The sequence below is a fragment of the Patiria miniata genome, unplaced genomic scaffold, assembly GCF_015706575.1.
Source record: "Patiria miniata isolate m_02_andy unplaced genomic scaffold, ASM1570657v1 HiC_scaffold_3, whole genome shotgun sequence".
Taxonomy (NCBI): domain Eukaryota; kingdom Metazoa; phylum Echinodermata; class Asteroidea; order Valvatida; family Asterinidae; genus Patiria; species Patiria miniata.
This window is the reverse complement of record NW_024037069.1, coordinates 25968765-25982455: the sequence shown is the minus strand read 5'-3', so window position 1 is coordinate 25982455 and position 13691 is coordinate 25968765. Positions and strand designations below refer to the sequence as shown.

Genomic DNA, 13691 nt, shown 5'->3' with positions numbered 1-13691 from the left:
AGTACCAATGTTTATCAAGCTTTCACATGGGCGTCGCCTGGACTTTTTCTGGGGGGCCGGGGCCAAAGCACATTTTTCCCCCAAAAAGAATCCTTCTAGATTTTCTGGCATATTCTCAATTTATCATTTTTGCGAGGGTAGGCGGGGGACATTTAACCAGCCCAATGACACCCCTGCAGACGCCCATTTTGTTAAATGTGTATACAATTAATAAATATATGACTTCACGCCTCTTTTTCTTTCTTTGTTTCTTCCTCTCTTTTTTGGCTTTTCAGGGGGGGGGGGGGAGAAATGCCACTCCCAGCTCCCTCCCCCTCCCCTCGTAGCGCCGCCACTGGGTGTGGGGGTGTTCCAACCCCCATATTAAATTAAATCAAACACAGAACACCCTGTGAGGTACCTGCAGGTGCAACGCATCAGGTCTATTCTGCAAAATGATCTCATATTTAACCTGCCGTCGGGATTATTATTAATATATAACTATAGACCTCCACTGTGAGATCGTACTATATTATTATGAAATCCGGTTTTCGGTCACAACAAAAAGATGCGGCCGTGTACATATTGCATTTGTGTAGTGTGTAGAAAGGATATATTTGTCAAATTCAAACGTGTGATTGATAAATTCATGATTTCCCCTTTAATTAAAGGTGATGTGCAACATTTGCAAATATTCAAAAAACGGCCTGCCAAAATATTATGAAATAGCCTACTTGGTTGAATGTAAATGATATAGTATAAAGCACCTTGAGAAAACGTATGGTGTGATGTATTTTTCATGAAGACAAAAAGAATAAAATTTACGATGGTTGGGGCCGAACTATTGCTGTGAAAATGGTAAACTATACTTCAAATACTACATCCGTTACCGGGCACGAACCACAGGCGCGTGGCCTGCAGGGTTTTGTTTGACCGATGCAAAAAAGAATGTTCGTCCCGTTAAACCCATTTTCACCACCCCGATTTTGCTTCTATTGGCGTCCCGATTTTGCTCTTAAAATCTCCAACCCGTTGCAATCTCCCCCCCCCCTCCCCCGGCTACGCAACTGGCAAACCAGCCAATGACCTCGTATCGTACACTCGGTTACGCACCCAATTATGTAATTTTTTCCGACACAGCCGGCACTTATGAATATCCTGTGTTAAATTTAGCAGGTTGCACTTTGACTGTTGAAAAGTAACAGCGTTTTTTTCTCGTTTTTTTTCTGGCATCAGTGGACATGAAACACTGAACTGGTAAATTGAGCGATACCTGCTATAAATTGCTGGCCCCCAATTCAGTTCATTTCCTAACATTTCGACGAATGCAAATGTTGTACATCACCTTATTAGTTCGTCCAATAGCGGCTTATCATTTAATCGTATTGTATGTAAATATATTTGTGTAATTGACTTATAGTAGAGGGTGAGTCAAAAAGTAAGTGACAAAATTAGAAGAAGAAAAAATGTTTAAAAAAAATTGTGGCTCGCTCCATTTCATAAAAATAACATAGGGATAAAGTGCATGTTATTGACTAGTAACTATGAACAACTCACGTAATTTGCATACTCTGTTCACACGTTATGTCTATTTTAATAAAAAGATGGCACAATTCGGCTGCCCACCTCTTATCATTTTACCGTTCTACGAACTGATGAATATCCATTAAATACAATAAAACATAGACGTTTTCCCACCTTCATGACTGAACGAAAACTTGCAAAGAAAAGCAGACAAAAATCGCCATCAATATTTCGGGAAAAAAAGTTGACTTGTTCCTCATATTCAAAACCCAAAATCTGACAGTAAAAAAAATGTTTCAGTCTTGACTCAAATGATTAAAATCTTCTTCTGTTCAATTTGTAATTCGGACTCAGCTCAGTTGCTTCCAATGGCATTCCATGGACAGCTTAAAAAAGGTCATTTTAATAAACATGCATACTGATAGCATGGATCAATTTAAGTATTTTTGTGGCAGATAAGTGAAAGAATAATTAAAATGCCCTTTTAAGACATACTTCATTTGTGTATCAAATTTGATCGCTTTTTAAGAAGAAAAAAAAAACAATCATAAATCTATGTCACGTTCTTTTTCACTCACCCTGTAGTTGTGTACAAAATCGTTTTCAATTTTAAGATATAATAAATTGACAAAAATACTTCAATTGAGGTCGTTATTGGTTTTTTCATGATGCATTCAATCCGAGTGTATAGGCCTGTACAAATATATAGAACATGCGTCATCGGAACTGTCTTAACTTCTTGCCAATGTGGAATACAATACAATACAATATTTTATTTCATCACAACTAAAAGACTTTAAAAGTGAATAGTCCATAAACATAAAATGGAATCCTTTAATTCAGTCTTTGTTTTGTTATTTGCAAGCTATTCCAGGGCTTCCATAGAAATTCACATAATCATGAACAAAACCTTGGATTTCATTAATTTTCAGGTAGAAACTTCGTCTAACGCCGCTGGAGCGCAAATCGAGGGCAGACGGAATGTTGTTCATGTACTGAGTTATTTGGATTTTTGTGTGGTTTATTATCATTTTTTTCAATTTAAGTAACGAACTAGTCCAAAAGCAACATTGTCTGTCAAATTAATAGCGCGTTACAGACCCGTATGGGTCGGGGTCTGACGATTCCCCCCCCCCCCCCCACTCGGCCGCAGATTCACTTTTTCCTCGCAATTGATATTTTAGTTTTACTCAAAATGTGTATGTTCGCTATCTTTGGAGAAAAAAAATATTTGGTTACGCGGGCATAAGACTATGTTTAAGACACGTAGGCATCGATTTAACGAGAAAAAAAATATTGCTCAAAGTCAAGAAAGAACTAGTCATAATATTATACCTGTGAAATTATACTGCCTGAAATGGCAACGCTCGGAGAAAAATCAATGAAGACGGTTTAAAAAATAAAATGTGCTGTTGACCAAGACAGCACCATCCCACTCCAAACAAAAGCCAAGAATAGTTGGCCTCCTCTCATAATTCCATAAACATATCAGACTGGTAGTACCCGTTCAAAGGATCTTACTATTATTTTTGTTAATTCATTCACATTCGAAAGACCTTCACAAACATACGTCCGTTTTTTACAAGTAAGGTCTCATGCGTCGATTACAAATATTTGAGTTCTAACATTGTGAAGCACAGTAGAATCGATAATCTGCAAAATATGGTTTTTCGGCCTCAGTTTTACTTTTAATAGATTGTTTTCAATGTACTTCATAAGTATGCGTACTATTTGCCATTTATAGTGCATTTGTTTTACTACAACGGGCTATCAGCGCACAATGCAACTAGTCAGAGAAACAGTCAATTATAATTACTATCAAAGTTTGGATTCAACTCAAAATTTTAAACGTTACTGTTTTTATTGCCGTGACTGGTTAAGAAGGGACGATTTCAAACAAAACACTTGTCATAAGATGGAATTTTGCGTCGGGGTGATATAAATCAAAATAGTTTTTTTGCCCTTCACCGACGTTCAAACACGTGTCATTCTTCGATGGTCCCAAACCACTCCTCCGATGATTGGACCTAATACTGTAAAGAAAGAAAAACAGAAAGATTTAGTTTAAAATTCAGATAAGTCAAAACAAGGGGAAAAAAGACAAAAAGGGAAAGCCGAGTAAAGCTGTTCCCAGAGAGCGCAAAATTCCATTCAATTGATTCGGAACAGTGGCTATCCACAGAAGTCTTTTCACGCATCTGGTCTACACAATGGGTCGGGTTTGGTCCATTAAAGGGAATGTACAACATTTGCTTTCGCTGCAATTTTCAGAAAACAATGGATTTGGAAGAATAGCTTGATATAGCAAATATTGTTAAACGGACTTGTTTCATGTTTTGGGCTTGTGAGATGCTGGAATAACCAAGAAAACCCATCGTGTTCTTGTAGTCTGGTTCCCTGACGCCACTTAAGATGAAACTGGTCAATTTATAGAGTTTGGGGAATTGTAAGGTCAAAAAATCAGTCTAGCAGGCTAGGCTTTGCAATTGCAAAGAAAATGCGATATGAAAAATTAGGTACAGTTTTTGAAAAAAGCCAGTTTTTTCAACGCTGGTCGGCCGACCAGCATTGGAAAAATACACTTTTTCTTTAAAATGTCAGCACACCAGGAGCCACGATTTTAGAGGATGCTTTAGACTGTCATTCCCTAACAATTCAGTAAGGTATTCCGTGAGAATTTGATCATTTCGTGTTTTTATGTTTGCGAATGTTGTATCTTCCCTTTAATTGGCTTTACAATCTACAACCAGTGTAATTTTAAGTCACTAAGTGACCATGGCCGTCGACAGGATTTTTTCTAGAGTGGGGCAAAGCACTGACCAGAAGCGAAAGGAGAAACAGCCGTGGAAAAATGGACATCCATGTTATCAAATATGCATTAAATAATAATATGATTCGCCCGAGTCTTCTTTTTCATTTTCTTGTTCTTTTTTTATTTTGGTGGGGGAGGCCTTCCAGGGGGTGGCAAGTTCCCCTTGCCCCCACCCCTCGCTACGCCCATGTAAGTGACAGTCCCTCAGTCAGTCAGTCAGTCAATTAGATAGGTGCAAAACACGGACATTAGGTTGGCTCCTCTGAGTCCTCTGGGACCAGCAGAAACTGTTAAGAAATCATTGTAAACCTTACTTACACTAATATAGAGAAGTTTGTTGGGCGAGCCTTTGGTGTCCGGAATGACGTCACTGGTTGCGTCATTCAGCAATGCTGTTTTGACTTCTGCTGGTGTTGCGCCTGGGTTCTGACCCATGCAAGAACAGTGCCACGGCGCCTGTGTGAACCAAGAAATAGAAGAACAAAATGGTTGCTTTTACTCTAATTATTCAATAATTAGTGTACGATTTTAATTATTCCAATGCCTTTATCTTTGGAGAACACCGCTTTTTAATGTTTTGAACCGACTGATTGCCATCTTTCAGAAACGATTCTTCCTAGTCCCCACAGCTCCCCTGCAATTTCGACCCTGGTTTCGCCAATACGACGTTACTGTCCAATTTCATCCTCATTTTCTTAGCAATATAAGTTCCAAGTCCTGGTCAGACATTGGAACCTTATTTTCCACAAACTCTCAAGTTGCAAGGACCAAAAAAAATCCACTCTATTTAGAAAGAAAACTGAGTAGGCATTCATATGTTGATTTGGTCGGCGCAGGCAATTTTGGGCACTTTTTCTATCTACCACCACAAGGAGACAAAACTGACCCGTCACGTGAGGGCAAGCCATGGACGTTCCTGACATTATCTTGGTAGCACTAAAGCTGTAGTCACTATTGGTAGAACTGACGATGTCGACCCCAGGCGCGAAGATGTCGAGACACGCACCGTGATTTGAGAAGCCTGCCCGGGTGTCTGAATCGTCTACCGCTCCGACGGTGATTACCTCGGGGGAAAACACGGAGTAAATGATGTGCTTCCTGACAAAATTTATCATATCCTTTCTCCACGCCAACGAATTATTTACACAAACTATGTATATTTGAGTAAGTTAAGCACCATCTACACTTTGCGCTCTGATCTAGTTTTTATTCCAAAACACATTATTTTCATCATGCACGACACGCGAAAAAAGTTAAAAATTTTCGAAAAGGTGGTTACCTGGAAAATTAGTAATAACAGCTGAAAGGAGCACAGACTGTTGAGCAATAAACATGCACAGCTGATTGGGTTTTAATGTTGAAATTAAGAAGGCAATACAGACAGCATTGTCGAGGTTTACTAAAAGAGAATTACTGCCTTTCAACGCTTGTCATTTTTCTAAAGCGCCGGTTGGCATGAGTTTAAAATGACCGTCTATATATTTTACTTCCATAGCTTTAATATCCTGAATAAAAGTTCATCCTCTTAATAAAACTAAGCATTGAACGAAGAAAATACATATCTTAAACGTAGTTCTACCCAACCCCATTTTTTCCCTTCTTTTTTTTACGCTATAAGTGGCGCTCTTCCCCCAATTCTTATCACTTTTTTATATACTCATCAAGAATCTGTAAAGGGAGTAGACAATCGTCTCCACTACTCTTGTGGTTTAATTACTACAAAAAGCCCCCTTTTGTTTGGGGATATCCCCGTTAGACCCCACCCCAGACCTGAACCCCCACCCACCCTTAAACCCGCCATTGACTCACCTCGTTGACCGAGGCAGGCGAGACACTGCCGCGACAGACACCACATAGCCGGCAGCGACCATATCCTTCACCGCTGTGTTGATGGTCTCGGATTGGGACCAGCCAAGCGACATGGAAACCACACCGCCACTGGTACCCCCGTGCTCACGCACAGCTTGCAGACCTAACAAGTTAATGGTAAATCGATTCATTAACTTGTTTTTTCTCCCGTTTGAAGAAACAAAAGTGCACAAAATCTTAAAGATCGTTACCGCGCTATGTTGAAGTTTCACCTCGAAAAAATTGATTATTCATTTCAATTGCTATTTTCCTAGCAATATCAAAGCTATTCACTTTTGAATGAGACATCGATCGAAAAAAATCCACCGACGTTTAGTTATTGAATTACTTCTGCACAGAATTCGAATTATTGACTGCCAGACAATAATTCGGCTCCGTGCAGGGCGGGTCATTTTTGCGCAAAACGAAAGCCCATTTTCAGAGGGTGGCAGACGCCCGAAATAGGAATAAAGTTTTTTCTTCGTTTAAACAAAACATACAAATTGAAAATTCATTAGAAGAAAAAATATTCATTTTTTTGAAGAGCATGGAATATGAACTTTAATAGCATGCATAACAAACAACCTGTTGAAATGTAAGCACAGTAGATATAGATATTGAGAAAACGAAGAAAACGTAGTCCTAACCTTTGGGATCTCGTAACTGATGGATTCTGTAATTCAAGGATAAAAAGAAGAAGCTTTTAACGATTTCTTTTTGATTGGGACCATTTTTGGAGGAATTGTTCAGGCCTATTCAAGCCCATACCTTCAACGACCGTACTCTTAGGGCAGTAGCTAAACATGTTACACACGTTGAGACTGTACACGTTGGCTTCGCGGGCGATCCCATACGTCGCCCCGGCCGCCGTGCCAGCGACGTGCGTTCCGTGCCCGATGCTGTCTTCATCTCCGCAGAGCACGGAGGCGCGACCGGTGAACACCTTGTGTCGAGTCTGGATGCCGGTATCCATGATGTAAACGTTGACCCCTTTCCCTTGAACTACAGAGAGAGAAGATTGCTATCAAAACTTACACTCTGAAGAACAAGACTATGCAAGCTAGTAAAGCTGGTCCCAACCCAGTCTATTTAAGTCACACGAGACGGTCAGTCAGTAAGATGGGCATTAATTCAGTCTAGATACGTCACAAGTGACTGACAGTAAGTCTTTAAGACGGGTTCAAAGATGGCCCTTGACTGGGCCTGTGGGACCTATGAAAAGATCACCGTTTGCTTGCCCACCGTTTGTAAGTTTATCAACTGCCCGTGAACATCGACTTCCCGTGAGTATTTCAGTACATTCTTCCCAGTGATTTAATGTGCCTCAAAATAACTAATATTTGAAGTCATTTCATACCAATTGCAGAGCGACATAACAATAACATTCATTCATAACAAAGTTAAAGAAATAATTAAAAAATAGACATTTTAATATAAGGGGGGGGGGGCTCTATTCCACCTGTGCACAATCAGTGGCGTAACAAGGGGAGTAGGCCACACCCCTCCACTTGGGGCCTATCCCCCCCCGGTCCACCCCACACTCCCATCCCACACTCCCATCCCACTCCCAAGAACTTGGAAAAGCCAAAAAAAAAAGATATTTTTTATATTTCCGAAACTATGACCAAACCCCCAAAATGTGTCACGTCGCTCAAGAAATGCCCGATTTAACTAATAGGGCGAGTTGCCTTTTTTTGGTCTGAAACTCAACTCTGACGACGTTATATAGGACTCGCATAACAGAAGATAGTCACGTCATACGTTCCCCCTGGTCTAGTTTTAGGGATGATAAGTCAAACAAAAAAAATAATGATATTACAACTTTTTAAAAATAGTGTAGCCAAAAAACCCTTAATGCAGTTCATTATAAGACAATGATTTTAATCAAGACAATGATTTGTCTCGATTACTAAGGCAGTACATGCTAATAAGAATGTTTACATTTACCGTTATCATTGAAGTTGTAATAGCCATCAGTTCCAGTACGACTATCGATTCGATCCAGGTTCCAAATTGGGTTGACCTGTGTGCCATACAGCGTGCCGAAGCTGTCCTGTTCGATGTACTCAATACCCTCAATTGAACGAATCTGAAACAATTACAGAGGGTTTTTAGGTAGTTGAATCATTTGGTTTTTGTGATTTTTTTTCGTTTGGATAAAATAAGGTATATGCCTAATGACTGAGTCCAATTAAGTCAACTTACATCGTCGATGAGCCGAGCTGGGATTTGCAGCGTGAGGGCCGGCAGGACGTAGCGGATCTTGGTCGCTCGTGGGGGCGGGAGAAGCATCCGCTTGAAACGGCTGGCGATCTCATCAGCAACGTGGTCCACTTCGTCAAAATCCTGCTCGGTGCATGTTTTTTTTAGAAGAGAGAATTTCAGTTCATTGGGCCGGAAAATTTAAGGTTAAAAATATACTTTGGATGCAGAGCGATCGTAGGGAGGATGTAGCCTACCTGACTGAAAGGGGGACGATCAAAACGAGAAAAGTCTGGGGCAGTATATCTCCTTCAAATGTAAAAAAAAAAATTGTCAGTTCTCATTTTGCAAGTGTTTATGCCTGACTTTTAAAACGTCCACAAATTTCCATGAGAAGCTCTTATTTTCCCGTCAATTATTATTGGGCATCCACAGTTTATGGATCATATCAAGACGAATTCAATTTTGCATTATCCAGGTTTTGGGTCGGGGGCAGCAAATTGTAAGGGGTGGTATACTATAAACTAGTAGGGGCTGTGAGGTGCTGGCGCTTTGTTTTCTTAAAGAAAAAATGGCAAAATGTCGCCGGGTCAAGTTGCCCCCCTCCCGATACGCCACTGGGAAGAAGGGTGTGAATCAAGCCATTTCATATTTTATACCGGGCTACATGCGTATAATATATCTATAGCTATACAACCTAACTGTATTTTAATGATAATATAGTTATTATACTCGCCTTGATCTTAATTATCCAGCTGTTCGGTACTGACCGGTCGTTGGACGTGAGCAGCGGTGCTAGGCCGGCATTGGCCAGGGCAACACACAGGCAGATAATCAGGAATCTCATGGTCGCTGTGACGTCTCAGCAGTGGCTTCAAGCTCAAAAACTGTTTGATTTTAAGAAAAACAAAACCCTGAGAAATACAGATCGAATTAAGGAAAACATCAATAATATCGACTCAGAAACAGACAAAAGACCCGTGTATTTTTATAATACGTTAATTTGAGATGAAACTATAAAAGGAACTAACATGGTGAATAAGTATGCAGCACGGTGCACAGCAGACTAACGTACTTGATCGGGTTGAAAACTGATAATTCTTGTCTGCTACACTTTTCTTTAAAGTGTTTTGTTTTTCAACATTTATCTGGTGTATTTGCGTTTGATAAACTACTATAAAAATAACCTAAATTCAGGCCTAGATGACTGATAAGACAATAGGCTGCGTCGGTGCGTTTTTTCAAGAAAATGGAAATTACTCAATTAAAAATGTTATGCACTAAAACAGATCCTTCTCAGAGCCAACGAAAAGTCTCATGACAATTTTTTTTGTTACCGTCAAAGTCCAGACTGGAGTTCAGACACTGAAACCTCACAACAACCATGCACACGTAACGGCTTCAAACAAGTCTGTGATGATTCCGTTTGAGGTGTCAAGTCCCTGAATTTTATGCAGCTGAGCGACCCCTGCCGTTGCCAGGGCAACGAGCAAGAGTTTCTGCGCGTGCGTAAATAAGTTGTCAACCACCTGTTTACCTGTAACTGACTTTCGAAGAAATAAGAAGCAGCCATCCATACACTTTGTCAAAAGTGAAGGAAGCTGGGTTCGACTTGAACATTCTTATTTCTCCATGGTTCGAAGGAGAATAGAACTTTTAGAAGACAATGCAATAATAAAACTAGAGCTTTCTGCTCTCTATGGATTTTGCTGTGTCTACACACTTCTCCAATTTTGTGAGTCTGGTTAATGTTGGTGTTCCAAAAATCAGGGAAGGATTATCAATCAACTTGGTCTCTAAATTGGAAACATTTAATTGTCTTTGAAAGACTGCTTTATATTATACCATAGAGAAACAGCAATAGTGCTTCACCTACAGTGTAATGCCAAATAACATTCAATTTTCAACACTCCGGCGCACCTCCAGCCTCCGGAGGTCCAAGAGGCATGAAATAGGAACCAGTACCAGCGATATCACAAGTCTGGTCGCGTCATCAGAGTGTCAGGGGAACGACGAGAAGCACCAACCGTGCGATGCCGCGATCTACCCCACCAAAGACGCCGAGGCTAGCGCGCCTGCCGCCCCCGGCCCCCATCCCGATCCCCCACCCGGAGATGCCGTGTACATGCGGCGTCACGCCAACTTACTCCACTGCGTGTGCCTGATTCTGGGAGCCACCATCGGGCCCAATGTCTTCCTGGCCCCGTCGGTTTTCATCGCCAACTCCACCTCTGTGTGGTCATCTACGATAATCATCATCTTCTGCGGGGCTGTCTGCACCATCGCCGCCCTGTGCTATGCCGATCTGATCACGGCGTTCAAGCAGTCAGGCGGCGAGCTATAAGGTCCGATAGTCCGAATCGACAATAAGGTCCGATAGTCCGAATCAACAGAAAGGTCCGGAGTCCGAAGTTATGACGAACTGTATTGCCCATTCGGACTTTCGAACCTTATTCTCAATTCGGACTATCGAAGCTTGTTGTCAAATCGGACTATCTAACCCTACCGTATATTCGGACTAACCTTATTTTTTAAGGGTAACTGGTTGACTAAATAACAACAATGCTCTTGATATCATTGTTCTGTTTCATGAATAAACTGGCCCGATCTAAACTATTACATTTTTCATGACTTTGGAGCATCCCGCCTACGGAAAAGAAATTCGCCACCCGGCCTCCGTAATGTCAGACAATATGTGGCGCTTTTCGCTTTCCGCGGGACGTCAAAATAAACAGCCAATCGCTAAAAACAGGCTTTTCGTGAAAACAAGAAACAAAGAAAAACCCGTGAAATATGGCACTTTATGTTCAACCAGCAAATTATGGTATAGGACTCTGTTTTCTCGATATCTGTATGCCAAATTTCCGGTGGTGGGGGGAGGGGGCGACTGGGGGCAACGATTTTTTTTTATTGTTGGAGGAGGGGGCGCCCCCACACCCCACGTAGCTGCGCCACTGCTTCAAAAGTGTTGAATTGATTTTAGTGATTATTGGCGGAATGTGATCGAGCATGAACATTGTAAATCAGCCATTTTAGTCGGTATTGGTACCCCAAAAAATTGTAGATATTTTCAAATATAGGGGCACATAGTGGAGAGGTGTGTGGGATCCTTTTAACCAAAACCTCTATTGTAGAGTGGTTGTTTAGTTGGTTCTTTCTCTATCTCTCGATTGGCATAAGACAAAGCCTGGGGCGGCGGTTTTACATCAACAACCACTATGGTGGATGTGGAGTGGATAAAGGATGGCTGGTTGTGACCGAGTCTGCCGCGCGAGGAGACTGTCAATGGGAGAGACAGACGGCAGCACATCCCTACCCATTCATACTCTACAGCACAACCAACCAGAAGGTGATGTGGAACGATTTGCGTTCAAACGTTAAGAAAAGGGTACTGCTAGTCTGCGAGTTAAATCAGACTATAACATGTGGACGTTTTCTGATTACAAGCCTGTATCCGCCATAAGCTGTAGAAGTGTGACGTCACGCGAGGTCATCTCCCATTGTGATCGGTCCAAACAATGTCTGGTCCGCCATTTTTACCACAGGATTTGCACGGTGGATTTGAGTAAACATTTTCAAGTTGAAATTTCTTGGAAATTAAGAATTATTTTAGACATTTAGACATTTTCTGGTTTTGTTCATAAAGTGCTTTGTCGATGGACACCAACCGACTTTTGGGGGCGCTGTTCAAAGCGGTACATTAGACACTACCGGACAATTCGTGGCGCTATTCATCAGGGCATATTTGCCGACAATTAATATACGATTTGGCCGACGGAAGGACGATTTGGCCGACACAAATTATTACTGGGGGTACTATACCCCACCCCTAACTCCTCTAGTGACACCTTTACGATGAGTGACTGCAGAAGATGTCTTAGCATCAACATAATGTCATGTTGCCGGTCTGACAGAGCATTAGGAACAGTCTACATTTGTGGCATATTTATAAGGTCAAGATTTGATACTTAGCTATCTGCTTTGCTATTCTTATATCCCCACAGGTGGACCAGTTGGAAGGGCAGATAGCCTTACCATCCACATCGATGCTGAGATAAGTGAGCCTGGGGAGGAGGAGTGATCGTAGCCCCGCCCCTTCCTCCGTTGAATTGTTTTTACAATTAATAAACGAATGTTAATTGTACCTTTTTACGGTTAGGGTGTGATTCTTTAACTACGCGTGCGTGGGTCAAGTCTATTAGCATAGATCGATTAAAATTTATTTCGATTAAAATTTATTTCGCGCCATTTAATTACTGCTTTAAAAGCGATTTTGCCCCTTTGTTTATAACTAAGTATATTTTAGCCATAGCCTAGCCAATTCAATTTTCGTTCGTAGTTTTTGTTATTTTCATAGTTGCATCTTATTGCTCGTTGGCTTTTATGAATGTATCCCCGTGTGTGAGGTTATGCTTAAACAATTTGGAAAGTGGCTGGAATTTCAAAAAATTAAGCACGGGAAAGAAATCGAAAGGAAATACCCCGCTGCAAAAGAAAAATGAACGACGCCCTCAACGGCCTTGTTCACCTGTCAGAGTGCATCCAAGCCCAAAATAAATGCTGTTCTGTGAATCTCACTCAAATTACTGGACATCTCATTCCAACTGTTTAAAAATATTGCATATTATCATTAGGTACGGAATAGTCTGGTGTCTGGCCATGCTTTAAGTCAGTATATGCGCCGTCTAATAGGGTAGACACGGGAATCAATTCCTCCTGGCGTGAGATCGGAAAACACATTTTTTTCTGAGTTGTAATAAATATAATGTTACCCATCCAACAAGCAGTATTACACTAAATATGATTATAAGCAAAATGGGAATGGTAGGATTTTTTTGGGGGGGGGGCGGATCAGACCAGGGGCGTAGTGAACGGGGTGTACGTGCACTACAAACACTCCGAGGACCGACAGACAAAGAGAGAACAACAGATTCTTTGTTGACCATGATTGTTCATTTTTTGTTGAAGACGGTCCTCTATCTTGCGTTTGTGTGCTAAGTATATGGGAGAGTGTTATATTACAGGGACAATACGAAACACAATGCCTTGTCATCAAGAGTTATGTAAAGTACGACTGTGTTCTAACCTTGCATTCTCTTTGTGGACCTGTAAACAAAAGAGGTCCACAGGATGAAGGAATGGGGTGAACGCTTTGTGAACTTGCACACGTCCACACTAGATTTCCCCCTGTCTGGAAAACATAATTAGAGGCATTTTGGGGTTTAGGTATATATATCGCAAAATGTAAAGGAACATTCAAGGAAATCATGAAAGAGGGTTGAAAGAGTGTTCACGATGCAGGTAAGTGAGTTTTTTCTCCGGTATT

General features: G+C 41.1%; 1 protein-coding gene across 1 annotated transcript; it reads right to left on the bottom strand.

Moving 5' to 3' along the window:
• Positions 1-3530: 3530 nt before the first annotated feature.
• LOC119736585 (proteinase T-like) lies at positions 3531-9228 on the bottom strand. The gene is made up of 8 exons (XM_038210602.1): positions 9102-9228; positions 8369-8509; positions 8111-8252; positions 6932-7165; positions 6125-6287; positions 5179-5413; positions 4634-4771; positions 3531-3536 (listed from the first exon to the last, which is right to left on the bottom strand). Exons 1-8 carry the CDS (start codon positions 9210-9212, stop codon positions 3531-3533), a joined length of 1170 nt encoding a protein of 389 aa, XP_038066530.1. The 5' UTR covers positions 9213-9228.
• Positions 9229-13691: the final 4463 nt, after the last annotated feature.

Coding starts and splice junctions, on each gene's coding strand:
- LOC119736585 (XM_038210602.1), bottom strand. CDS start 9,212: ATGAGATTCCTGATTATCTGCCTGTGTGTTGCCCTGGCCAATGCCGGC. Junction 7,166..8,110: donor TTACAACTTCAATGATAACG/GTAAATGTAAAC, acceptor CTCTCTCTGTAG/TTCAAGGGAAAGGGGTCAAC. Junction 4,772..5,178: donor AGTTTTGTCTCCTTGTGGTG/GTAGATAGAAAA, acceptor TGGTTCACACAG/GCGCCGTGGCACTGTTCTTG.